This window comes from Neovison vison, chromosome 7 (genome assembly GCF_020171115.1).
Source record: "Neovison vison isolate M4711 chromosome 7, ASM_NN_V1, whole genome shotgun sequence".
Taxonomy (NCBI): Eukaryota; Metazoa; Chordata; class Mammalia; order Carnivora; family Mustelidae; genus Neogale; species Neogale vison.
Window position 1 is genome coordinate 59761640 of NC_058097.1, and position 22699 is coordinate 59784338.

The window sequence follows — 22699 nt, forward strand, 5'->3', positions numbered from 1 at the left end:
GAAAAGGAGGAGAGCGAGTTGGGCTTCTGCGCCTGCGTAGAGGTCGGTCTGAGGCGAGGTTTCTCACCGCTCGGGAGGCGAACGGGTGCCAGAGGCCCCAGCACGCATGCGCGAGACTTTCCCTCACTCCGGGAAAGGTACTGGATTCCAGACCGTTAGGCACAGCCGCCGTCTCCTGGTTGCTGTAGCAACAGCGTAAGCGCGCTCGCTCCCCTCCCGAGCGCAGGCGGAGCAGGCGACGTAGAGGGCACTTCCGGAAGAGCGGTAATTTGGCAGTACCGCCTCCTGGCGGGCGGGCGTGGAAGCCTCCGCCCGAAGGTGTCTTTTCCCGGTCCCCGCCGCGGTCGCTCCCGCCGGCGGTCACTGAGTCCCGGCCCCTGCCACCGCGCCTCAAGTCGAGCTAGCCTCTTTCCCGGAGCTCTACCTCTCCGAGTTGCCTGGGGCACAGATGCTTTCCCTCCTCCCGCCCCTGCCGCCGGGAGTGCTAATTACACCCTGTCTCCCTGAGCTCCTGCTCCCTGCCTGACCGCCCGCTCCGTGGAACTCGCCGGGATCCCCGTCACTGTCTCCGCGGCAACGGACACCCCCTCCAAAAAGGAGCCGGGCCTAGTTTATTCCAAATTTTATCGTCTCTCTTTAATTTAAATTCTCTGAATAATTCTTTCTTGCCCGGAATGCGGGTGGAGAGCTCCTGGCAGAGTGGGCCAGCCTCCCCTCGGGGCTGGGGGTAAAGACGGGGTATGTACAGTGCCTGGCCCCGCAGAGAGTCTCGCAGTGTCCCCCAGAGGAAGCGCCCGTTGAGGGAAGGACGGTGCAGCTCGCGTGGGAGGGGTGCCAGTGTTTGGGAAAGGGCAGAAACCTAACCCTGGGCGCTTGGGAGCCAGGCTAAGTGGACGCCCCTCCCCAAGGGATGCAGAGAAAGGGGAGGCTGCTAGGAACGTGAGAGGCAAGGAGGGGACCGGATCTATATACGAGGGACCTGGGGTGGGAGTGGGGATCTGCAGGAGCAGGAGAGGCACGTGCAGAAACACCCCAGGGCCTCTGGAGGAGCACGCCGCTCATGCACACGCTTGCCCGGTGCCAGGAGGGACACAGGAGGGAGGGAAGTGGGGGCCAAGGGCGCATCCCAGGCCAGGTGGGGCAGGATCACCGCTTGAAGCGGTAGGTGATGGGGAGCAGCAGCTTGCTCTTCTTGAGCGCCTGCACCTTCTTGAGGGTCTCGTCGTCCAGGGCCAGGAAGCAGCGGCGCGAGTACTCCAGCAGACGCTCCTTAGAGGGGTCGAACTCGCCCACCTCCGCCAGCTTCTCTGGGGCCACGATGAGCAGCTCCGCAATGGGCGTGGTCAGCGCCACCGTGTTGCGATCTACTCGGTGGTGCTCAAAGGCCCGAGACATGCTCTTCAGCTTCTGGAAGGTGCCCAGGATCTTCTTGTAGCGGCAGAGGACTCCATCTGCATCCTTCACTGTAAGGCCAGGGCAGGCAGAGAGGGAGACATGAGGAACAGAGATGGACATGGGAGGCAGAGCTGGGGCCCGGACAGCGAGCCCCATACAGGAAGAGCCAAGAGACCAACAACATGGAAATCCAGAGGACACGTGGGTGAGGAGTCAAGAGGTGGTGGGATACATGGAGACAGAGCGAGACAAGTGCAAAAATCAGAGAAGGCAGGCCCAGAGAGGAGTTGTTCCCAGCCCCCCCTGAGCCTCACCCCCTCCCCTTGTTACTGATGAGAAACCTGAAGCTCAGACCCAGATGGCAAGGCTGGTGAGGGTGGACTGCGAAGTAAGACTACATGGACAGTCTGTCTGGGACAGACAACCAGGCTAGGGGAGAAGGGAGAGCCTCCTCCAAGGTCGCAGCAAGCCCCCAGCCCAGACCCTTTGACCTCCCATCCCGAGTGCGCCTTGCTCACCCCGCTGCCTCTCGCGTGCCTTGGGCTTCCCAAAGCGCCTTCGGCCAGCACCTCCCTTCTGCTTCTGTCTCTTCCTCTCCACGGTACTGCCTTCTTCAGATGCTCCGCTGAGTGAGGAGGCCGCTGACTCCGGATCTGAGGCCTCGCCCCCAGCCCCACCCCGGCTGTCCCCCTCAACCCGCCTGGGCCCAGGCTTCACCCGGCAGTGGTCCTCTGGAAAGAGGTAGAGAGAGAGACCCGTACACATGAACTTCCAGAACAGGAGGGAGAAGGAGGCAAGAGGCTGTCTGCAAGATTGGGACAGATGTCACATCATATACAGGTCCCCAGGAAGTGGGGGGGGGGGGCTCAACGGGGCTGGAGCCCCCAAGGAGACGAACAGACAATACAGCATAGACGTTGCAGTCCTTAGCAAGAAGGCTGAGAGCATTTGGGAGCGGAGATCACAGGTGGAGCGTGGGTTCATGCCCCTCAGACTCCTAAGCTCTATGGCAAGAGATCTTCAGGAAGGGCTGAGAGAACCAAGACAGGACCAGACACCTCAGAGAGTCTGTGACTCTAGGTTCCCATGGTGGAGGAGCAGTTTTGCGGGGACTCAGTGGGACCTCCAGAAGAGTAGACTCTAAAAATCTGGGATGCAAGCAAGGCCTTGGTTGAGGTGGGGGATTCAGACCCTGAGAGAAATCCCGGGCTCTGGGTCCAGTGGGCTGGAGGGATGTCCAGTGTGGGGGTTTTCAATGAGAAAGTCCAGAAGGCCCTGAGCCGAGGCTTCCTAGGTAGGTTCCCATCGGCATGGCGAGACAATGGGAGGTCCCAGCAACCCAGGCCACAGGTGGTTCAGAGCAGAGGGGTCCCCAGTAACACACATGTTGAAAAAACAGACCCCTTGCCCAGGCTATCAGGTGAATCACAGGGGACTATGGGGGCCTGGGCGGGGGAGAGCCAGCCAGGGGCTGAACATTGTGTGGAGGGGAGCAGAAGCTGGACTCTCCAAAACAGGCTGTTAAGATTTGAAAAAGGAAAGCCCTGAGCATCCCTGGCTGGGACTGGCCACAAGATTCTGCCCATCAGCAGTGGCAGGAGTTGAGCAGGAAGGAAGCTGATCCTGGGGTCCTAGAAACAGCTTTGGGAGTAGGGAGAGATCCCCACTGGACCACCAAAGAATGAAAGCAGAAAAGGGTTATGTATCCCGGAGAAGGGCCACAGCCTAGTGTCAGGGCTCCGGAGTGAGGCGAGGGACTCTGCTCATGTGCCCCACCTGCATCCATGCGGGCTGAGGAGATAAACTTGTCCAGCTGACACCGCAGGAAGTCCCTCTCCTCCTCCAGGTCCTCAATGCGCTTCTGCAACCATGAGTTTCTCTCCAGGGCCATGTGCAGCTGGGCCCTGACACCATTCATCAGGGCCACGGTTGGGGATGCGGCATCCGGAGACTCTAGGGACACGGGGGAACCTTGGTCACACCCCAGGCCTTAAGGACCCTGCACCCCAGCTGACTGGGGTCCCTCTGAGCCTCCCCCCCAGCTCACCCTCGAAGTTTCCCCGAGAGGGGCTCAGACTGTAAAAGATCTGTGGGTCTAGGTGGGGCGTCTCATCGAAGGGGATGGAGATCTCGAAGGCCTCATCGTCTTTCTTCACTGGAGGGGAGAGGCCAGGGGTCACCCCAGGGAAGGCCCCAGCCACCTCAGACCAGCCCCCAACCACAGCAGCCCGTGGGAAGAAAGGGCAGGGATGGGCAGGGCCGGGGGATGGGGGGTGGGGGGGTCCAAGGGTGAGTCAGGGTCCCAGCTTCCTCACGTGTCCTCCTCCGGCTGTTTCGGTCATTCATGGCGCGGCCTCCGGTGGACCCAGGCAGCTTGGCGCCTCAGGGGCACTGGACAGAAAGGGCAGCCACAGATGGAGTGACATCCCAGGGACGGTGGGGCCCAACTCTTTAAGACTCGGGGGTGGTGCTAAGGGCCAGGATTCCTGGGTCCTTGGGAGGACACCTGGGGTTTCAAACTCCTGGGATCCTAGGAAATGGGGAGGCTGGGGGCCCAGACCCCAATCCACTGAGGGAAGGAGGCGTGTGTTCCCCGCGGGGTCGACAGAGCCAAGACATCCTGGCCCGGATGGGGCCGACCCTCATCACGGATCACCTCCCGGCCAAAAGAAACGAGAGGCGCAGGGGGGAGGGGACCGTTCCCCAACTTCCAGGCATAGAATGGGGGTCCGGCCCACGCGCTGCGCCTCCCCACGCCCCTCCCCCGCACTCGTGTGGGCGAGCAGGGCCCCTCCCCGTGGTGAAGGGGGCGCGTGCGCAGTGCGGGGGAAGGTCACGCGTGGGGATGCGCCCCCGCCCCCGCCCTTTGTCCCCCGGGTGGGAGGGGGAGAGATGTTGGCCAGGAGTCCCTTCGGCAGATGCACTAGGCCGCGGGTGCAGATGCGGCCACCACCCCCCGCCCACAGGTGCCAGGGGTCGGAGGGGCCAGAGCCCCGCGCTCACCCACCCGCGCGCGGAATCCGGCCAGGGGACCGACAGCGGCGGCGCCCATGCCCGGCGCCGGGGAGCGTCTGCAAAGTGTCGCGGGGAGTGCAGGGAAGCGCCCACCCGCCGCGGGCGGGCGGGGAGGCCGAGGCGGCGAGCCTGGGGCGGGGGAGCGGGCGGGTGGGAGCGGGCAGGGACGTCAGCACTTCCCTGCCCGCCGGTCGGTGCGTTTCTCCAGGAGCCTCCGGCCCCAGGTGAGGCCCGCCGTTTGCGGCCGAGGCGCGAGCTGCACTTGCGCGACGGCCCCTTGCCACACTACCCCCGCCCTTCGCGAAGCCCGGGTAGGGAACGTCAAGAAACTCCCAATTCCTGGAGAGCTGGCGGCTCCGGGGTCCCCGGAGTGGGGGGAGATGCACTGAGTCGGGCCCAGGAGAGGGAAGGAGACAACCAGGAAAGTTGAAGCACAGAGAGAATCCTTTTCAGCGGTACCCTGGGAACTGGCCCCAAGGACCCCCGTAACCCGCCCTTTCATCTCCCGCCGTCCGTGCATTGCCAGCACAACCGGACCTCACGCACGGTTCCTAGGACCATGGGAGAGTAGGGGGTTACAGTTACCCTTCCTGAAAACAGGGGCCTGGAACACCCCCAGCGCCACCCCTGTGGCAGCGATAATGAGCTGCTTGGGAACATTTAGACCCAGTCTTGGCCGCTCCTCCTCCCTACCCTCCCCGCCCCCCCCGCCTCAGTTTACTCACCTGTAAAGTGGGGGAGGTCACGGTCCTTTTTAGGTTCCTTGTGAGGGTGGACGGATATGTGCAGGCAAAACGCTCAGGCCAGCGCCTGGCCATAGTCTAGGCTCAAGATCAGGGCGCTGGCAGTGGTATTTGAGGTCAGACAGCGGGAGGCTCTTTCCCTCTCTGGGGAGTGAATATGGCTAATTTGTTCTTCCACCCAAAAAGAGGTCGGAAGAAGGAATGAGGCCCAGCACAGTGCCTGGCACAAAGTAGACGCGCGAGGACAATTCATTAAGAAGGCTGGTGTTTATTCGCTTCTGGCTGGGTTCCCTGCCTCTCCTCCCAGTCTCCAGTTGCTACTGGAATTTTCGCCAGCCCTAGGAGAGTAGGGCTTTAACCTTGCAGGAAGAGAACGTAAATGTCTGCACCACCCGCCTCTCCTACCTGCTTCACAATACAGATAAACTGCTGGCTGGGTCAAAACGTCCAGGGGGAGGGACCTGCCCTAGATCCGAGTTTTGCAAACTACAGGTTCATAGGCAGGGAATTCAGTAGGCTAGAACAGAATGGGCAGGAGGAAGGGAAAGTGGACTGCACGTAGCAGAGATTCAGTATTGTTCAAGTTTTGAACATATAGTTTGTGTGATGTATACTGGGTGGCCAAATAAAATGTTTCATACAATAGATCCTAGCTTTAAGGGAAAAGAAAAAGGTTGAAGAACACTCTGCCTCGCTGATGCCCCTTGTGAGTAGCCATGCTAGGGCGGACCCCAGTGCAGGAGACCAGACTTCCGATGGCCTGCCAGGCAGGCCAAGCATTTCGCACCGGTAAGACCCAGGCAAGATGCTCAGCCCAGCAGCTGGCCATAATCTAAGCTCGACATCACGGCTCTGTTCCTGCTATCCGAGGTCAGTGGGAAGCTCCTTCCCTCTCTGGGGAGAACAAATGGCTCATTTGTTCTTCTGCCCAAAAAGCCGAGCCAGGCACTTGCTGAGTCTCCCTGTCAGGCAGCAGGCGGGCCAAGCCACTGTCCCCAGAAACAAATGTCAAGCTCAAAATGGGAAAGGTGTTTATTGGGTGTCCAGTGTCTGGCTGGGGTTTGGGAGGCAGGTCTGGGGCCCCTTCCCCCAGCATCAACATGGAGGGCCTCAGGAAGCTGGTGCAGATTCTTGACGGCTCCCAACCACATTTTTCACGCTGGAGAATTTCCACACAGAGCACTCTTCCCCCCACACCTCCGCTCAGGGCTCAGCCTGAGGCTGGGGGGCTCCACTCTGTGAATGTTAAGGTCTTGTTTTCAGCTGGTCTCCAATACACGAAGGCTACTCATGGGCTCCTCCTTCAGGCAGGACTTGGCCTTTGCAGGTGGTGGGTCTGTGTCCAGGGCTGCAACCCAGCCTTCCGCACTGGCCAGGTGTCTGAGGGCAACGGGAGTCCAGGCTCCCCACAGATCCCCGTGGCACCTGGGGTGCCCCGCAGCCTGGCTCATGGATGCTTCCACCGAGTGTGCTTTTGCAGCGTGTTCTGCTCCATAAACCGGCGCGGGCAGTGGGGGCACTGAAATGGGCGCTCCCCTGAGTGCACCCGGCTGTGCTGGGCCAGCTCCCCCGCCTCTCGGAAGCGGCGAGGGCAGAGCGGACAGCCATGGGGTCGCCCACCGCCGGCCCGGTGAATAGAGTGGTGCCGAGCCAGGTGGCTGGCCCGCTTGAATGCCTTCCCACAGGTGTCACACTCGAAGGGCTTCACCTCTGAGTGGGTGATGCTGTGCCGCTGCAGATAGGACATGTACTCGAAGACCCGGGAGCACACCGGGCAGCTGTAGCACTTTTTCTGAGTGGATGTCCCATCTGCGCCGGGCTCTCTCTGGGACTCCTGGTCCACCAGCACGGTGTACGGCACACCCTGGGTGTCAATAAGCAGGTAGTGGTTGGGCCTTGAAGAGGAGGAAGTCTGCGGAAGTCCTGTGGAGGAGGAAGGTCCGGGTTCTGGAGACCTGCCTGTCCGAGAGGGCGGGGCCTCCATGGCCTCTGCGGAGGGAAGCGCCAGGGGCTGCGGGCAGGGGGACGACGGCAGCACCAGCATCCGGAGGGGTGGCTAAGGCCTGCTGGGCAGGAGAGAGGATGAAGTTACACACAGGAGGGAAGCTGGCTGCGCGAGCTCCGTTCTTCACCCTCTGTGGAGTCTGCTCAGAATCTGTGCGTCCCTGGACTCTGTGACCTTCTGTAAAGCTTCCAGGGTCCTGGTCCCATCACCCACTGCAAGCACGGGCACACCCAGGACCTCGCTCTGTTCTCCTCCTCTGTACCCTCCTCAGGTCCCTGGGCGCCCCTGCACTCCGGCCACCCTCAGGGCTTCCCCAGGCCCCACCCCCTAGACCTGCAGGTCTCGCTCTCGACTCCCCATGCCCCAGACTCGGGTCCGGGTGTCGCCCCATCCTGTTACTCCACCCAGAAGCCTGGTCTACCCCTTCCATGTTCGCCAAGCCGTGTCCGACGGGCTGCCACGCTAAGACCCGCAGGTCCTGGCCCGCCCTGCAGCAGGCTCCCTGAGCACCCCAGCGCCCCGCCCCCCCGCTCCTAGCCCGGCTACCTCCAGATTCTCTCTGGTCCACGCCCATCCAGCTTCTCCACCCCAAGTTCTTCCTGGGTCCTAGCGCTCTCCAGGGCGCCGCCCCCCCCGTTCGTGGCCCGGCCTCCGAGACCCGCTCGGCGAGTTCTGGGCGGTGCCCTCCCGAGCCCCGCGGCGGGCCCCTCCCCGCACCGCGCACAGGTACTCGCTCCCGGCCCCGCCCCTCTCGCGGCCCGCGCCCCGCTCCCGCCCGCCTCCCGGCCCCCGTACTCGGTGCAGCAGCCTCTCGGGTCCGGGCGATTCCGGAACGGCCCCGGGCTACCCCCGTGGTCGCAGGTGGGAGCGGGACGGGCGCCTCGGGGTGTCCCCCGGGAGCTGGTGGCACCGGTAACAGGAGAGCGGACCCGGGCGCGGAGAAGAGGGGCGAGGGGAGGAAGGTGGGGGCGGGGCGCCCGGGCCTTCGGGAAACGGATCCGGCCAGAAACACACGCCGAGAGGAAAGTTCCCACGGGCTGACGGCCCCGGCTGCCCGCTCCCAGCCGCTGCGCACCCCCCGACACACACACGCACATCAGAGCCCCTTGGCGGAGTATGGAATGTTTATTGAGTAAGGGGCGAGGGTTGCGGGTGGAACGGGGGAGATACAGGAACGAGCCAGTGCTCGTAAAATCGTGCCGTGCTCTTGGGTCAGCTCTTCCGCGCACACGACGGCTGAGCCCTCGGGAGCAGAAAAGCCGGGCTCCGAGACGCTGTGCGCCAGCGAGGGCTCGCGCGGCCGGGCCCGACCGGGACCCAGTTCCGAGACTGGTTCCCCGGCCCAGGGAGGGGCAGCGACGGGGCCGGCATCACACAGCGAGACAGGAAGGTAAGGAAGGAAGGGGGTCTCTCCCTCTGAGCGGACGAGTAGACGGGCCCTGGGTAAGGCAGGGCGCGCGTGTGGCAGCGCGGGTGTGTGGCTCGCGAGGCCCCGCCGGTCGGGAACTCAGTGGAGGCGGACGTGCTGCGCCAGCTCCGCGGCGTCCTGGAAGCGGCGTGGGCAGAGCGGGCAGGTGTGCGGCGGGCCCGCACGGGCGCGGTGCGTGGCGCGGTGCCGCGACAGGTGGCTGGAGCGCTTGAAGGCCTTGCCGCAGGCGCCGCACGTGAAGGGCTTGAGGTCCGAGTGCGACACGCGGTGGCTCTGCAGCCGCAGGGGGCTGGCAAAGACACGAGCGCACTCCGGGCAGCTGTAGCCCTTGCGCGGCCCCGCTTCTCCCGGCGCGGCCTCGCGCTGGGGCGGGCCCCGAGGCTCCTCCTCCAACTGCACCGTGTACGTGTAGGGGACCCCGTTGGCGTCGATGAGCAGGTGGCGGCCCAGCCGCGGGGGTCGAGGCCCTGCCGCGGAGGATGGAGTGGAGGAAGGGCCTTCCGTCTTGGGGAAAGGGGGAGTCTTGGGGGGCGGCGGGTCCATGGCCTCTGGGGAGGAGGACCGAGGGTGGGGTGGCCGAGGCGGCAGCAGCAGCATCTGGGGTATCAGCTGGGAGCAGTGGAGGGGAGAGAAGTTAAAATCGCTACTTGCTGGGGGCAAGTGTCCCCATTACCACGGCTTGGCAGGCCCTCTGTACCGCTGACCTACCTCTCCTGCAAAAAAGGAACCGACTCCAGGCTCTGGTTCCAGCAAGCGGGTCCCAGGACAGCCCCATGAGAGCCGGGCATACCCCTGCCCGCCTGGCCCCCGCCGGCCGCCCCCGCCCGCCTGGCCCCTGCGGCTCCATCTCAGCCCCCAGACCAGGCCAGACGGTGCTTTCCTGCCATTTTCCTTCGCCCAACTCCGCCGCAGCCTGTCAGATTCCAAGTCTGTTTCCTAACTCGTTCCTAACGGGTCTTCCCAGGCCCCTGGCCGGCCTAGCAGCCTCGACCCTGGAAGGCCTCCCGGTCTTAGTGCACAGCTCGGCCTCGCTGACACCGCTCCCTGGGTACGCCCCCGGGCTAGTTTTCGGCCTGGGCTCGTCTATTCCGACCCTACGCTTAGCACCGCCAGGTCTCAGCCTCCCCCGCGCCGAGCGGACCCGCCGTCCGGGTCTCACGCACACATCCCCTGGGACGCCTCAACTGCCCGCTTCTGTGCACCCACACACCCTGCGCCTCCCAGGGGCGCCCTCCCTCCCCCTGCCCCTAGACGCAAGCCACCGACATCGTCCATTTCTTCCGTCCGTGCCCTGCGGGGCTTCGGCCCCCTCGCCGCTGCCCGCACCGGGGCCCCGGGAGCCCCGTCCCTCCCCTCTGCGAGCATCTGGCACCTCTGTTTCTCCATCCCTCCAGCCCGCTCCGCTGCTCCGCCTCCCTCGGCAACCCCAGCGCCCGGGCCCCCCTCCCGCTCCCTTCCCGCTGCACCCTCAGGGCCCCCGCACTCCCTCCGTTCCCACCCCCGCGGCGCCCGCCCCTCCCCCAGCCCGGCCCGGCCTCGCGCAGTCCCGGAGCCAGGCTCCTCCCTCCGTCCCAGCCCCCGTACCCGATGCGGCGGCCTCTCGGGACCGGAGGAGCGGGCCGAGGTCCCGGGCGGCCCGGTCTTCCCCTCGCGAGTGCCGGCGGCGGCGGGACCGAGACTTCCGGGAGCTCCGGGCCCGCGGCGCCGGGAACGCGGGCGCGGGGGGCGCGGGCGCGGGGGCGCGAGGGGCGGCGGCGTCTCTGGAAAAGGGCACCGTGCGGAAACACGCACGCCGCGACGAGGGTTCCGCGGTCCCGGAGCTGGGGGGCTCGCAAGGTCCGAGTCCCTGCAGGCCTGGGGTGCGGGAGGAGAGCACCGGCGTCGGCTGCACAGCGCCAGCCCTGCCCCCGCCCCCGAAGGGGACTGTTCGGGTGCCGCGACACACGTGAGTTAATACACAGGCTAGGCTGCCTGTGTTCTCTCGACGCTACCCTAGGAAGGGGTGTACCCAGGTTTGTCCACTTTTGGCCGGGCCGTCCCGCGTGCTCCCCAGCGCAGCCGTGCAAAGGGCGGGTTCTGTCGGTCGGGCGTGGCGCGCCCCGGGGGGTGGACGCGGACCCGAGCCCGCGGAAGGCCAGACAGTGCTGGTTGTTGTGGAGGTGGGGACGTGCGCCTCCTCGTGTCCCGCTGATGGGGAAACTGAGGCCCGAGGCGGCGCGCGGCCGTGTCTTGGAGGTGCCCGGCACAGACCGCGGTGCGCACGGGGATACCGAGGCAGTGCTCCGGTTCAGGCTTGTAGCGTGCCCACCCACCGGCCGCGCCTGCAGCTTCGTTCCGGGAGGCGGGGGGGGGGTGGGGGCAGGTGGCTGCAGCGGAGGCGGGGCAGAGCGGGGAGCCGCGCCTGGGGCGCCGGCAGCCTGTCCCGCAGCCACCGCGGGAACAGTCCCACAGCAGGGAGTGGCGTGGCGGGCAGCGCACAGCGGAGGGAGAGAAAGTGCGTTACTGGAGCTGGCAGCCTGGGGACCCGGGAGAAGTAGGGGCAATCAGAACTGCTTCGCAATGAGCTACCAGAAAGAACTGGTCTGTGGTGACTGGCCAAGTGTGGTCCCCGCGACCGAGGACCGGAGCTTTAAATGCTCTTTCTCTTCAGGTAAATCTCAATGGCCACACGTGGCTAGTGGCTGCCTGTGGTCTGGGACAGCTCCCCCCACCCTCAACCACTTGCAAACAGGAGGCCTGCAGGCCAGAAAAGGATTCAGTGTTTGGTCTGGACCATATGCTATTTTTCAGTGTTTTACTAGGCAGTATCCAAAAAGCCAGAAAATACGCAAACTCAAAATCCCAGACACACTTGGAAAACAATTTCCGGATGTGGCAGTAAGCTGGAGCTGAGAAAGTATTCTTCCGAAAACCTTCCAGAAACCTCCGGACATGTGGGATTTGGCTAAAACTAAAGCCCCCATTGTATGGTGCTGTGGCTCAGGGAGGTTTGATGAGGGTCTGGCCTGAGGTAAGCCATGCTGTAAATGTAAGACGCCCCCCAGATTCTGAAGACTTATTCTGGAAAGAAAAGAGGCAGGACCTTTAGTGAATGACTTTTAGATGGATTATGGTTCGCAAGTGGTCATACTTTGGATATACTGGGTTAAGTAAGGCATCATGTTAAAACTGATGTCACCCATTTCGTTTCACATTTCCCAAGTGTGGCTCATTCTGATGTTAGGGGACAGCATTGTCCTCAGCGGGCAGTAAGGAGGACGGGGACTGGTGAGCAGAGGGCACACCTTGTGTGCAGGGCAACTGCACCATCTATCTACACTGGGGTTTCCCAGCTCTGACACTACCAGTACTTTGGAACTGGATCATTCTTCAGTGTGGGGGCCTGTCTTCCACACTGTATTGTCCAGATGCCTGTAGCACCTCTCTCGTCCCCACCTCCCTCAGATGAGAGCAGGCTTCCCAAGTGTCGCCCTGGGCAACAGGGGCTCTGGTCTACACAGCTAACCCAATGAGTCTGCTGCCCGGATCCCTTCCTTGAGTTTCAGAACTCTGTAACTACCTGCATCCACGACAGCCAGTGCACCCCCATCCCCATCCAGAAACGACGACGGTGACCAGCACTCTGCGCCCTCACTATGCGGCCCAGCAGTGCTGAGTGTATTGGTGTAAAAGATCCGTTTTACGGGTGAAGTGGCAGAAGCTGGAAAAGATCATGAGATTGGCCTGGGGTCCTCAGGACAGCACCAGCTTCTGCCGGACCCCAGCCACAGCTGGTGTCCACTATGCACACTGCGTTTTGCCCCCTGATTACTGGGACAGCCTCCCACCCACCCTCTGGTACTTTCTCTTTACGTAAATACTGCAGCCCCTATATTTGTTTAAACCCAGGGAATCATGTCTCCTCTGTGGACTTAAAACCCTCCAGAGGGGCACCTGGGTGGCTCAGTGGGTTAAAGCCTCTGCCTTCAGCTCAGGTCATGATCTCAGGGTCCTGGGATCGAGCCCCACATCCGGCTCTCTGCTCAGCAGGGAGCCTGCTTCCCTGCACCACCCCGCCCCCTGCCTGCCTCTCTGCCTACTTGTGATCTCTGTCAAATAAATAAAATCTTTAAAAAAAAAAAAAAAAAACCCTCCGCACTGACTCAGAATGAAGCCCAGAAACCCACCAAGCACAGTGCTGCCCCTCCCCCCTCTCCCAGCCTCCAGGGCCTCCATCTGCTGTTCCCTCTCTCTGGAGTATCGCCCCTAGCCCCTCACCGGGATGGACCCTTTCTGATCCCTCAGGTCTCCACTCAGATGGTAGTTCATCACTGAAGCTTTGCTGACTGAGTCTGAGGTCAAGCGGGTGACACTTGGCTCTGCATCTTCATTGTTTCCTTCCAGCATCCTGTAGGGCCGTCCATGGTGGTCTGGCTCACTTACCAATTCGCTCTTCTGTCTGCCTTTCTCACTCCACAAAGGCAGAGAAGTCCGTCTGGGATGATGCTGTATCCTCGGAACCCAGCCAAGGTCTTGGGAGAGGGTAGCGGCTCAATTCAGTTTTGGTTGAATAAATGAATGAATGAATGATTTCAATCCCCCCATCCAAAAGTGAAGCATTCCCTACCCACAGCCATAAAACCCCGCTTCTCTCCTGGAACGTGGTCACCATGACTCCCCACATGCACTCGAGTCCAGAACCTTGGATGGTCTCATTCTTCCCTGCCCCCGCCTCCTCAGCTCCCCAGAGCCAGACAGCACCTCACAGCCCCCGACCGGACCTTGAACTTACACAGCTCTAGGTGCAAAGGCTCCTGTATTTTCCTCGACTTGCCACTCTTCCCCTTCCTCTGACCGCGGCCTCCTCCTCAGTCATCCCAAATCCTGTGCCCTGGCTGGCAGGGACACTGCTCGTGCTGGCTGGCATTCCCACCCACCAGCTCAGCAATCTCTCCAGCCTCCTCTAGGACCCATTACCAGTGTCCCCAGCCTTCAGTTCACTCTCCCTCTCAGTAATCCAGTGGGGCTGGCGCTCTCCTGAGCCTCAGAAAGGGCAAGAGGCTTGCATCTGGTCCGCTCCCCCAGCCTGAGTGGCAGAGACCATATCCTCTCACTCCATCCCTGTTGTCAAATAAAATCTTAAAAGCCCACCTCACATTGATTTGAGCCTGTCTGAGCAGACCCCATGAGTTGGGAAAATAGGTAGGGGAGCGGCAGGTGCTGCCTTTGAGTGGCACCACACACCTGTAGCTCCCTTATCATTCCGACGTCTCATTCCGTCCCACCTACAGATGGGAAACTGAGCTACAGCATGGCACGGCCATGCACCCCAGGCTACAGAGAGGGGCTGTGGCAGGTCAGGAATCCAATAGGAGGCTCCGGCCTCTCACTCCTGACCAGAGTGGGCTGGGAAACCCTACGTCATTTCCTCTTCCAGGACCGAGGAAACAGGGGCTCAGGTCACAGAGCATTTAAGACGAGAGCCTCCGGGACGCCTGGGTGGCTCAGTTGGTTAAGCAGCTGCCTTCAGCTCAGGTCATGATCCCAGCGTCCTGGGATCGAGTCCCACATCGGGCTCCTTGCTTGGCAGGGAGCCTGCTTGGCAGGGAGCCTGCTTCTCCCTCTGCCTCTGCCTGTGCTCACTCTCGCTCCTCTCTCTCTTACAAATAAATAAATAAAATCTTAAAAAAAAAAAAAAAAGACCAGGGCCTCTGCAATCTGTACCAAAAACAAGAGAGTCTACAGAGTTCCCGCGGTCTCTCCGCCGTCCAGCAAGTTCCTTCCAGCCTGCAGGTGCTGCGCCAGGGCCCCCAAAGAAGCAAGGCCTTGCTGCAGCGCTTGCAAGCTCGGGCCACGGGCCAGAGCTCCGAGCGGGTGATGCTGTGGCTCCCGGTGCATGCAGGGATCATTGGGGGCAGTGAGGGCGGGCGCTCTGACCCGTGGACCTCCTCCCTGCACATGAGCACCCCGGCCACTGGGAGGGGTCCGAGACCACCAGTGGGGCGCTGGGGCAGGCGGGGCCACCAAGGGGCCTGGACCCAGGCGGGAAGAGCCCAGGCAGGCCTACCTCCGGGCGCCCAGCCCCAGTCCCCGCGGTGAGCTCCAGGGACCGCCCCTTGCAGCCCGGCCGCCACTGCCAAACAGCAGTTCCGGCGCCACAGGGGGGCCGACAGCAAAATCAGAAGGGGCTGGCCGTTTCTCGGTGCCCACACAGGAAAGACAGGCCGGAACGACCACCGCCCTGCGACAGCGAAGCAAACCCGGTCTTAACAGTTAATACATGCCCCGGCGGTCGGTATCCCAGGGCCGGGTACCCTGCTGCCAGGCCCTCTGTGGGCCAGGGTCCTGAAGTCAATGATCCCCGGATCCAGCGCAGGAAAGGAGCCTGAGGCCCAAGGAAAGGAGGAGAGCAAACCCGGGGGAGGGTATTCGCGGAGGGCGGGAGCAGCCTCCGTTGATGAAAGGTAAGCCAGGGGCATCCCTGAATCCAGGCGGGCAGCTACAGGAAGAAGACCTGCGTGGGTGGTGACCGAAGGACCCCCCCTGCGCCCCCACGTCCCCCTCCACCCGCTACCCCCTAATCCGCCGGCCGACGCGGCGTCCCACGAGCCGGAAGTTGGACTGGCCGACTTCGCCGCCGCCCCGCGCTCCCCGGCTCGCACTGCCTCCGGCGTCCACCACTCGCTCAGCGGTGCGCACTGAGACCCTCCGCCGTCCCCCGGACCCCGCACGACCCCGTGCTTTTCTTCACGACGCCGCGGGGCGCGGAGGATGCGGCTACCCCCGGCCCCCTGCCCCCTCCGCGCGCCCCGCCACAGAGCAGCCGCCGGCCCGCAGACCGCAAGCCTGTCCAGCAACACCGGGCGTCTGCACCCCTCCCGCCCCGCGTACCCCCTCCGCATAGCCGCGCTGCTGTCCGCCCCGCCCATGCCCCCGACGGTCGTCCGGCCCGCGCCCAGTCCTCGGGCGCTCAGCCCGCGGGAGCCTCGCCTCAGACTCTCCGCAGAGCACTCCCCCTCGGCGCGGGGTCCTTCAGCTTCCGGCCCGTGACTCCGGACACGGCTCTTTCTGTCCGTGCGGCCGCCCGGTCGCTGCCCCCAGGGCCTCAGGAGGCGGCGGGACCCGGTCTTCTGGGAACCCTAAAGGGGCCAAGACCCCGACCGGAAAGGGAGGGGGGCGTTCACGTGAAGCCCTTCCGGGGGGGAACACACACCCTCATAAGAACGGTTCCAGGAACCTGTGTTCCACTGGGCGGACGTGAGGGTCTCCTTTAGGGCATCCGCCAGGGAAAAAAGAGTGAGCAAACCAGAGCGAAGCAGCTGTGCCTGCCTTCCCTTCACAGGTGACAAATTGTATTTTTAAGGGACACCTGCTGCAGCAAGGAGCTCTCCTGGGCCTCATGGGGGCGACAAAGACCAAAATATTGAACTCTCACCCCAGGGAGACCTCGGGAGGGATGACAACCAGAACAAAAGCATCACCAAAGTCTCCTATGCAGGGGACGCGGGAACTTCAAAGGACAAGGTCTCCAGGATCCCTGAGCCAGGACGGCGACGCAGAGCTGGGTCTCGGCTGTTTCTCCCGTTATGTTCACTTTAGGGAAACCGTGCTGGGGCCCCTGAGAGTTACAAGGCGTAAAACTGGAAAGTTCATGCTTAAAACGAGGGCGCGACCTCGGGGAAAGAGCTCCCGAGCTCCCCGCAGCCGGGCGGCTCCACATGGCGTTCATTCTGGGGCCAGCCGGCTCCGCGCTGATGATCGTGCTGCCGGGAGAAACCAGGCGGCGGGAGCCACACTCCCCGCTAACCGTCCGGACGGGCTGGGCCTCCATCAGGAGCTTATGGCAAACTGCAGATTTTAATGAAGCCGTTTAGAAAGGACAGGGTCCCAGTCTAATCTCCCAACAGTCAGACCCCAAGTCTGTCCAGGTGAATCTGAGAAGTGTCCTGGGACACCGTGCTCATTTGGTGACTCTGTTTCCCCACTTATCATATAGACGCCATCATTCTGGTGGTTTTTTGTTTGTTTGTTTAAGATTTTATTTATTTATTTGACAGAGAGAGGTCACAAGTAGGCAGAGAGGCAGGCAGAGAGAGAGGAGGAAGCAGGCTCCCTGCTGAGCAGAGAGCCTGATGCGGGACTGGATCCCTGGACCCTGAGATCATAACCTGAGCCGAAGGCAGCAGCTCAACCCACTGAGCCACCCAGGCGCCCCTCTGGTGGGTTTTTTTTTTTTAAATATCAGATGTAAATTACCCAAAGTAACAGATCAGTGAATTTTTACTTATATACACAGTAATATAACCAGCATCCTGAAGAGCTCCCCCAAGTGCTTCCTACTGATCATTAACCCAGGGCAAGCCTAACCACATTGACTTCAACTCCCAAACATGACGTTGGCATTTTTTTTTTTTAAGATTTTATTTATTTATTTGACAGAGAGATCACAAGTAGGCAGAGAGTTAGGCAGAGAGAGAAGGGGAAGCAGGCTCTCCGCTGAGCAGAGAGCCCGATGCGGGGCTCGATCCCAGGACACTGAGATCATGACCTGGGCCGAAGGCAGCGGCTCAATCCACTGAGCCACCCAGGCGCCCCCGCTGGCTTGTTTTTAAACCTCACATAAATTATACACACACACACACAGTTATAATTAATATGATTTATATATATATATATATATTTTTTTTTTTTTTAAGATTTTATTTGTCAGAGAGAGAGCTTCTCTCCTGAAACATCTGGCCCATTTTTAAGTGGAAGGATCTCTCTCGATGGCAGGGAGGAGGCTTGGCGGGCTGAAGAAACCTAGGTCAGGAAAAGCTCAACAATGCGCTCTCTTGGCACAACATCCCCAGTCCACTGCACTCCCATCATAGAACACCAGACCCCGAGCGGGGGAAAAATGTGTTTCTCACAGTTGTGGAGGCTGGGAAGGCTATGGTCAAGATGCCAGCGGATTCAGTGTCCAGATTCACAGACCGCACCTTCTCTCTGTTGTCCCCACACGGAAGGGGCAAGGGAGGTCTCTGGGGTCCGTTTTATAAGAGCACTAAACCCATTCATGGAGCCTCCCCCCTCATGGTCTAATCAATTCCCAAAGGCCCCATCTCCTAATACTGTCACATTGGGGATTAGGTTTCAACATATGAATCAGAGATGGGAGGGGGTGGGGGAGACACATTCCGTCTGTGGAAGCGGCAAAGCAGGCACACGCGCAGTCTTCACCCCAGCACCTGGGGCTCTGACAGTGAATATGGTCAGACACTGCTCCGTCTACATCCCCCAACTTAACGCACTTACCAAGAATCTGGAAAGCAGCTGTGATACAAAAGGCAAGAAAACAAAGCTGATGGATGAAGCGGGTGCTTCCAGGGGCCAAGTGGAGTTCAAGTCCCAGTGGAAGGTGCTGCGGGACCTGAAGGGAAAGGCCGTTGGGTGAACCTGAAGACACCAGAGCTCCACAAGGACTTAGGGAAACCGGAACCGCCAGACATCACTGGTGGGAATAAAGAATGGTGTATTTCCTCCCTAAGTTAAAGATGACAATTTACCAGGTGGCCCAGCAGTTCCATTTCCCGAGGGATACTCAACAAAACTGAAAACACGGGTTTATACAAAACCTTAAGCCTGAGTGTTCAGAGCAGCATTATTCCTAAGAGCGAAAACATGGAAAGAAACCAAATGCCCACCAGGGCTTGAGAAGTGGATGAATCCTAGGCGGTGGATCCATTGTATGGGACACACGGAGCCAAGACGCACCCAGCCTAGAAAACCACCGTCCTTCACGCAGCCGAGGACAGTGCTGGCGGGGGACATCAACAGGTCCTAGCTGGAGGGACTTGGACTATACGCTGCACCTCGCGGGAGGGTTCTGAGCTTAGCAGGGACACCACTGTGTGAGGGCTTTGGGATTCCTCTGAAACTAGTGGCTTGGGGTCAGCAAGAGGAGCTGGAGGCAGGCAGGAGTCACAGGATGCTTTCTGGAGGAATTTAGTGGGGAAAAAACCAGCCGCATTCCCTGCAAAAGGTTACTCTGAGCCCGTCCTAGCAGCCAGAGGTATGAAATGCTCATGGGCCAGGGTACAAAGTGGTCACAGGGGGGCCGGGGGCTTGGTGGGCACCGCTCTACGAAGGGCTTCAGTCCTGGGTCGAGAGGGAGCCACGGAAGGACAGGGTCAGGCCTGCGTTTCAGAAAGATCCGCTGTGCAGGCGGGCTGGTGGGGGCCGGGAGCCGAGGGAGGGAACCGGCGCTGCAACGCGGGCCTGAGAAAGAATGAGGTCCGAGCCCGGGAAGGTGGGCATCGCAACCATGCTCGTTTGCAGGGGGAAAACTGAGGCTCCGAGAGGGAGCTCAAACCGAAAAAATACGCCGCAACCCTCCAGCCAGGAGTCAGTCCCGCCGCAGCTTCCGTGCAGCCTTCGGAGGCCCGGTCCCTTTCCCACACCCCCTTTCTTCCGCCCCGCCCACCGCGGCCCTTCCTGCCTCCGCTGGCCTCTCTATGATTGGTTTTTTGTTTTGGGTTTGTTTTGGGGTTTGTTTTTGTTTTTGTTTTTGTTTTTTTCTCCTCCCACCCTTCTACACACGAACATCTCCTCTCTGTTCCTCGTTTCCCTCCCGGCCCGGCTGCTCTATCCGCCGCCACCGTCTCTATGGTTCTCCCCTCTCGGCCGCTCACACCGTGCCGGCTCTTTCTCGAAGTAACTCCGTCCCGGCCGTCGGCCTCTCGCGCCCAACCGAGCCGAGCTGGGGCGGCCTCTCTGGTCCCGCCGGGCGGAAGCGGCGGCCACTGGGAGAGCGCCCGTAAGGAAGTCCCGGGCAAGGAGGGACCGCGACCTCCAGGGAGAGACCCTGGGGAAGAGGTGCGCCGTCCGGGCCCTCGGGGGAAAACGCTCCGGCCGGAAACACGCGGCCCCGAGAAGAAGGGTCCGCTTCCCGCTCCGGCCTCCCCGCGCCGCGAGGAGCTGGGATCCCAGAAGGATGGCAGGTCACAGGGGGAGGAGGAGGCAGATCCTCGGGGAGGCCTGCGGGGCCCTCCCAGTCGGCTCCTGCCAGTCACTTAAGAGCGGGGAGAGGATGGAGCCGGGTCAGGCCCGAAACTCCTGAAAATACTACGTCCACTTGCAAGCGTGGGGTGGCGCGGCCGCTGTCACCTTTCAGGTCTTGCAACTGGTGGGACTCGATCTCGTCACGTGCGCGCGCGCACCTCGTTCCATCCGTGAAACGCCGCACTCGCCGCTGTGTGAGGCGCGGCCCGCAACCCGGGGTCGCCGCTGCAGCCCCACTCAGCGGACGCTGGTCACTGCCGGCAGCGGGCTCGTGCGCAGACCCGGCAGGGAGGGAGGGTCGTCGGCTCCCGGAGCGCGGCCGCCCGGCCGGACCCCCGCAACCAGGCTTCGCTCGCTCGTTCGCAGGCTTCCTTTATCGAGTGTTCCTGGGAACCGGCAGCGCCCCAGACGCCGGTGTGGGTGCCGCAGGGGCAGCGGGAAGTGAGGCCGCCCTGGTCGCCACCTTTACTTTTTTTTTTTTTTTTTTAAGATTTTATTTACTTATTTGAGAGGGACACGTGCAGGGGGAGGGGCAGAGGCGGAGGAGGAAGCGATGCGAGGCTCGATCCCAAGACCTTGAGATCATGACTGGAGCCGAAGGCAGAGGCTTAACCCAGGGAGCCACCCAGGCGCCCCTCGTCTCTGCCTTTAGAGAGCTTAAAGTCGGATGGGAATTTTCCATGGAATTGATGTGAGATTCTTAAAAATCAGATTTTAAAAATCATCCACAGGCTCAAGGGTCCCCTGGCTGGCTTGGTGGGAAGAGCGTGCGGCTCCCGATCTCAGGGTCAGGAGTTCCAGGTCCACACTGCTGCGGAGATTACTTCAATAAGAAACAAACAAATGGACACCATCTGCAGGCTCCCCCAACCCCGCGCTTTATTATGGAAATTTACAACCAAAGAGAAAAGGTGGAAGAACTGCACAGTGAACATCATGTGCCTACCTTACAGGCGTGTCAGTTTGAAATGTCAGCTACAGTTTGATCCTAAAAGATCATGTTCGGCACATTCTTTTTTGTAACAGCTTCATTGAGCTATAACTCACATACCATAGAATGTACCCATTTCACTGATGACTTGATGGTTTTCAGTATATTTACAGATACGTGCGGCCATCAGCACAATTTTAGAACATTTCATCACGTCAAAAATAACATTGTACCCTCTAGCTGTCACTCCTCTCTTCCCTCAACCGCACTCCACCCATCCGCTGGCCCTTAAGGGACCACGGATCTGCAGTTTTTTAAAGATTGTATTCATTTATCTGTCAGTGCGCACAAGCAGGGGGAGCGGCAGGCAGAGGGAGAAGCAGACTCCACATTGAGCAAGGACTCCTTTGCAGGACTCGATCCCAGGACCCTGGGCTCATGCCCTGAACCGAAGGATGAAGCCCAACCAACCGAACCACTCCAGGCATCCCTCTACTTTCTGTCTCTGTAAATTTCCCTGTTCTGGATAGCTTGCCTGAATGGAATAATAAAATGTATAGGGTTTTGTGTCTGGTTTTTCTCACCGAGCATAATGTTTTCAAGGTTCATTCATGTTTTAGTATGTATCAGTACTTCATTCCTTTTTGTGGAATAAAAATTAAAAATCTATCTGATGGATAATAATATATGGATAATATCCATATATTAATTTCCACATAATAAGTATATTACATGTTTTTTTACCCGTTCATGAGTTGATGGACATTTGCATTGTTTCCAGCTTTGGCTACTATGAATAATGGTGTAAACAAATGGTAAGCATTTGTTTACAAATTTCTGTGTGGACAAATGTTCTCCTTTCCCTTGGAAACCTCCCTGGGAGTGGAATTGCTGGGTCCTATGGTAACCCTAACAGCCAATTCATTTAAGAAGCAGGAGATCCAGCCCACCAAGGTTAAGTGATGTGCTCACAGCAGGGACAGAAAGAAGGAAGACTAGATCCCACGTCTTCCGACTCCAAATCCAGGGCTCTTTCTGCCATTTTATAGCGGGTCATGTAGCCAGACTCTAGCATCAGATTCTGAAATATCGGCTGCTAATGTAGTGCCAGCCCACGAGGGACCCAGGCAGACAGGGGAAAAGGCAAGGAGTCCACATCTGTTCAGCGCCAGCTGGTTCCAGGAATTATGCTGGACCCACAGCATTCTCCGTGTGCTGTTCTCAGTACAGTCCCACCAAGTAGCATCATGCTGGCCACTTTGTGGATAGCAGCTGAGGACTGAGAAGACACATCTTGCCCAAAGTTGCATAGCAAGTGAATCAATGAATCCGAATCCACGGTTGTCTGACTTGAAAGTTTGTGGTCACTCCGCTGAACTAGGTCTCCTCTGCAAATAGTTGTCTCTACCTCTCATACCCAAATTCTTCTACCTGTGTTATCTAAGCTACTCATTCATTCACTCCTTTGTTCATTGACCTGACGTTCGCTGAAGACTTCTGAGGACGCAGAGCTGACATGGACCCGGCCGACAAGAAAAGAGAACAGAGGATGAGCTCTATGCTAGATACGAGATCCTGAATTATCTCACTTAATAGAAGGAATCTCAATGAAAAAACCATGTCACACCCACCAGATCGGCAAAAAATGAAATTGGACTATCGAAGATTAATAACGACTTCAAGCAACAGGAGCTCTCACTCACTGCTGGTGGAAGTGGAAGTTAGTAATCATTACAGCTGATCCTAGTGCCTACGTCACACTTCGCATAGAGCGGCTCCTTAATCACCCTAGCACCTAGCACTTAACGGTGTTAAGTACTATTACTTTTGCTTTACAAATGAGAAAACAGAAAGGGCTACCTTTCTCATTAGCCACGGCAGGTATCTACAGTGCCTAGATCTCATGACACTTTTGGGGGCCCATGAGAAATATTTTAATTTTGAAATCAAGAAAAAAGAATGCAACCCAGCTTAGTTTATGTTCCTCTTTACACCAACACAATCATAAAATTTAATTTTAAATGCACTTTTTAAAAAGATTTTATTTATTTATTTGACAGAGAGAGATCACAAGTAGGCAGAGAGGCAGGCAGAGAGAGGGAAGGAAGCAGGCTCCCTGCTGAGCAGAGAGCCTGATGCGGGACTCGATCCCAGGACCC

General features: G+C 59.9%; 3 protein-coding genes and 1 long non-coding RNA gene across 14 annotated transcripts; all 4 read right to left on the reverse strand.

The window, feature by feature from the left end:
• Window positions 1-614: 614 nt before the first annotated feature.
• CCDC106 (coiled-coil domain containing 106) lies at window positions 615-6097 on the reverse strand. 5 transcript variants are annotated; one of them, XM_044257574.1, is made up of 6 exons: window positions 5136-6097; window positions 3711-3786; window positions 3443-3550; window positions 3172-3348; window positions 1914-2126; window positions 615-1463 (listed from the first exon to the last, which is right to left on the reverse strand). In XM_044257574.1, exons 2-6 carry the CDS (start codon window positions 3739-3741, stop codon window positions 1147-1149), a joined length of 846 nt encoding a protein of 281 aa, XP_044113509.1. In that variant the 5' UTR covers window positions 3742-3786; window positions 5136-6097; the 3' UTR covers window positions 615-1146. The 5 variants fall into 5 exon arrangements, with proteins under 5 accessions (XP_044113509.1, XP_044113508.1, XP_044113510.1 ...); XM_044257573.1 differs by lacking the exon at window positions 5136-6097 and adding an exon at window positions 4403-4612; XM_044257575.1 differs by lacking the exon at window positions 5136-6097 and adding an exon at window positions 4399-4612.
• A 64-nt stretch (window positions 6098-6161) lies between these two features.
• Window positions 6162-8084, reverse strand: ZNF581 (zinc finger protein 581). Of its 5 annotated transcripts, none has more exons than XM_044257579.1 (2): window positions 7954-8084; window positions 6162-7216 (listed from the first exon to the last, which is right to left on the reverse strand). In XM_044257579.1, exon 2 carries the CDS (start codon window positions 7195-7197, stop codon window positions 6601-6603), a length of 597 nt encoding a protein of 198 aa, XP_044113514.1. In that variant the 5' UTR covers window positions 7198-7216; window positions 7954-8084; the 3' UTR covers window positions 6162-6600. The 5 variants fall into 5 exon arrangements, with proteins under 5 accessions (XP_044113514.1, XP_044113515.1, XP_044113517.1 ...); XM_044257580.1 differs by having other exon boundaries at window positions 6162-7219; XM_044257582.1 differs by lacking the exon at window positions 7954-8084 and adding an exon at window positions 7705-7814 and having other exon boundaries at window positions 6162-7219.
• A 180-nt stretch (window positions 8085-8264) lies between these two features.
• On the reverse strand, window positions 8265-10267 carry ZNF580 (zinc finger protein 580). 3 transcript variants are annotated; one of them, XM_044257584.1, is made up of 3 exons: window positions 9854-9945; window positions 9296-9300; window positions 8265-9196 (listed from the first exon to the last, which is right to left on the reverse strand). In XM_044257584.1, exon 3 carries the CDS (start codon window positions 9182-9184, stop codon window positions 8666-8668), a length of 519 nt encoding a protein of 172 aa, XP_044113519.1. In that variant the 5' UTR covers window positions 9185-9196; window positions 9296-9300; window positions 9854-9945; the 3' UTR covers window positions 8265-8665. The 3 variants fall into 3 exon arrangements, with proteins under 3 accessions (XP_044113519.1, XP_044113522.1, XP_044113520.1); XM_044257587.1 differs by lacking the exons at window positions 9296-9300; window positions 9854-9945 and adding an exon at window positions 10172-10267; XM_044257585.1 differs by lacking the exons at window positions 9296-9300; window positions 9854-9945 and adding an exon at window positions 9960-10021.
• Window positions 10268-11367: 1100 nt separating this feature from the next.
• On the reverse strand, window positions 11368-12414 carry LOC122912165. The gene is made up of 2 exons (XR_006385559.1): window positions 12147-12414; window positions 11368-11647 (listed from the first exon to the last, which is right to left on the reverse strand). It is a non-coding gene; the product is annotated as an uncharacterized LOC122912165 (long non-coding RNA).
• Window positions 12415-22699: the final 10285 nt, after the last annotated feature.

Excerpts from the sequence above, each read along its gene's own strand:
- ZNF581 (XM_044257579.1), bottom strand. The coding sequence starts at position 7,197 with ATGCTGGTGCTGCCGTCGTCCCCCTGCCCGCAGCCCCTGGCGCTTCCC.
- ZNF580 (XM_044257587.1), bottom strand. The coding sequence starts at position 9,184 with ATGCTGCTGCTGCCGCCTCGGCCACCCCACCCTCGGTCCTCCTCCCCA.
- CCDC106 (XM_044257574.1), bottom strand. The coding sequence starts at position 3,741 with ATGAATGACCGAAACAGCCGGAGGAGGACAC. Across the intron at positions 3,551-3,710 it reads AAACAGCCGGAGGAGGACAC|TGAAGAAAGACGATGAGGCC; the intron begins GTGAGGAAGCTG and ends TCTCCCCTCCAG. Across the intron at positions 2,127-3,171 it reads CTCAGCCCGCATGGATGCAG|AGGACCACTGCCGGGTGAAG; the intron begins GTGGGGCACATG and ends ACCTCTTTCCAG.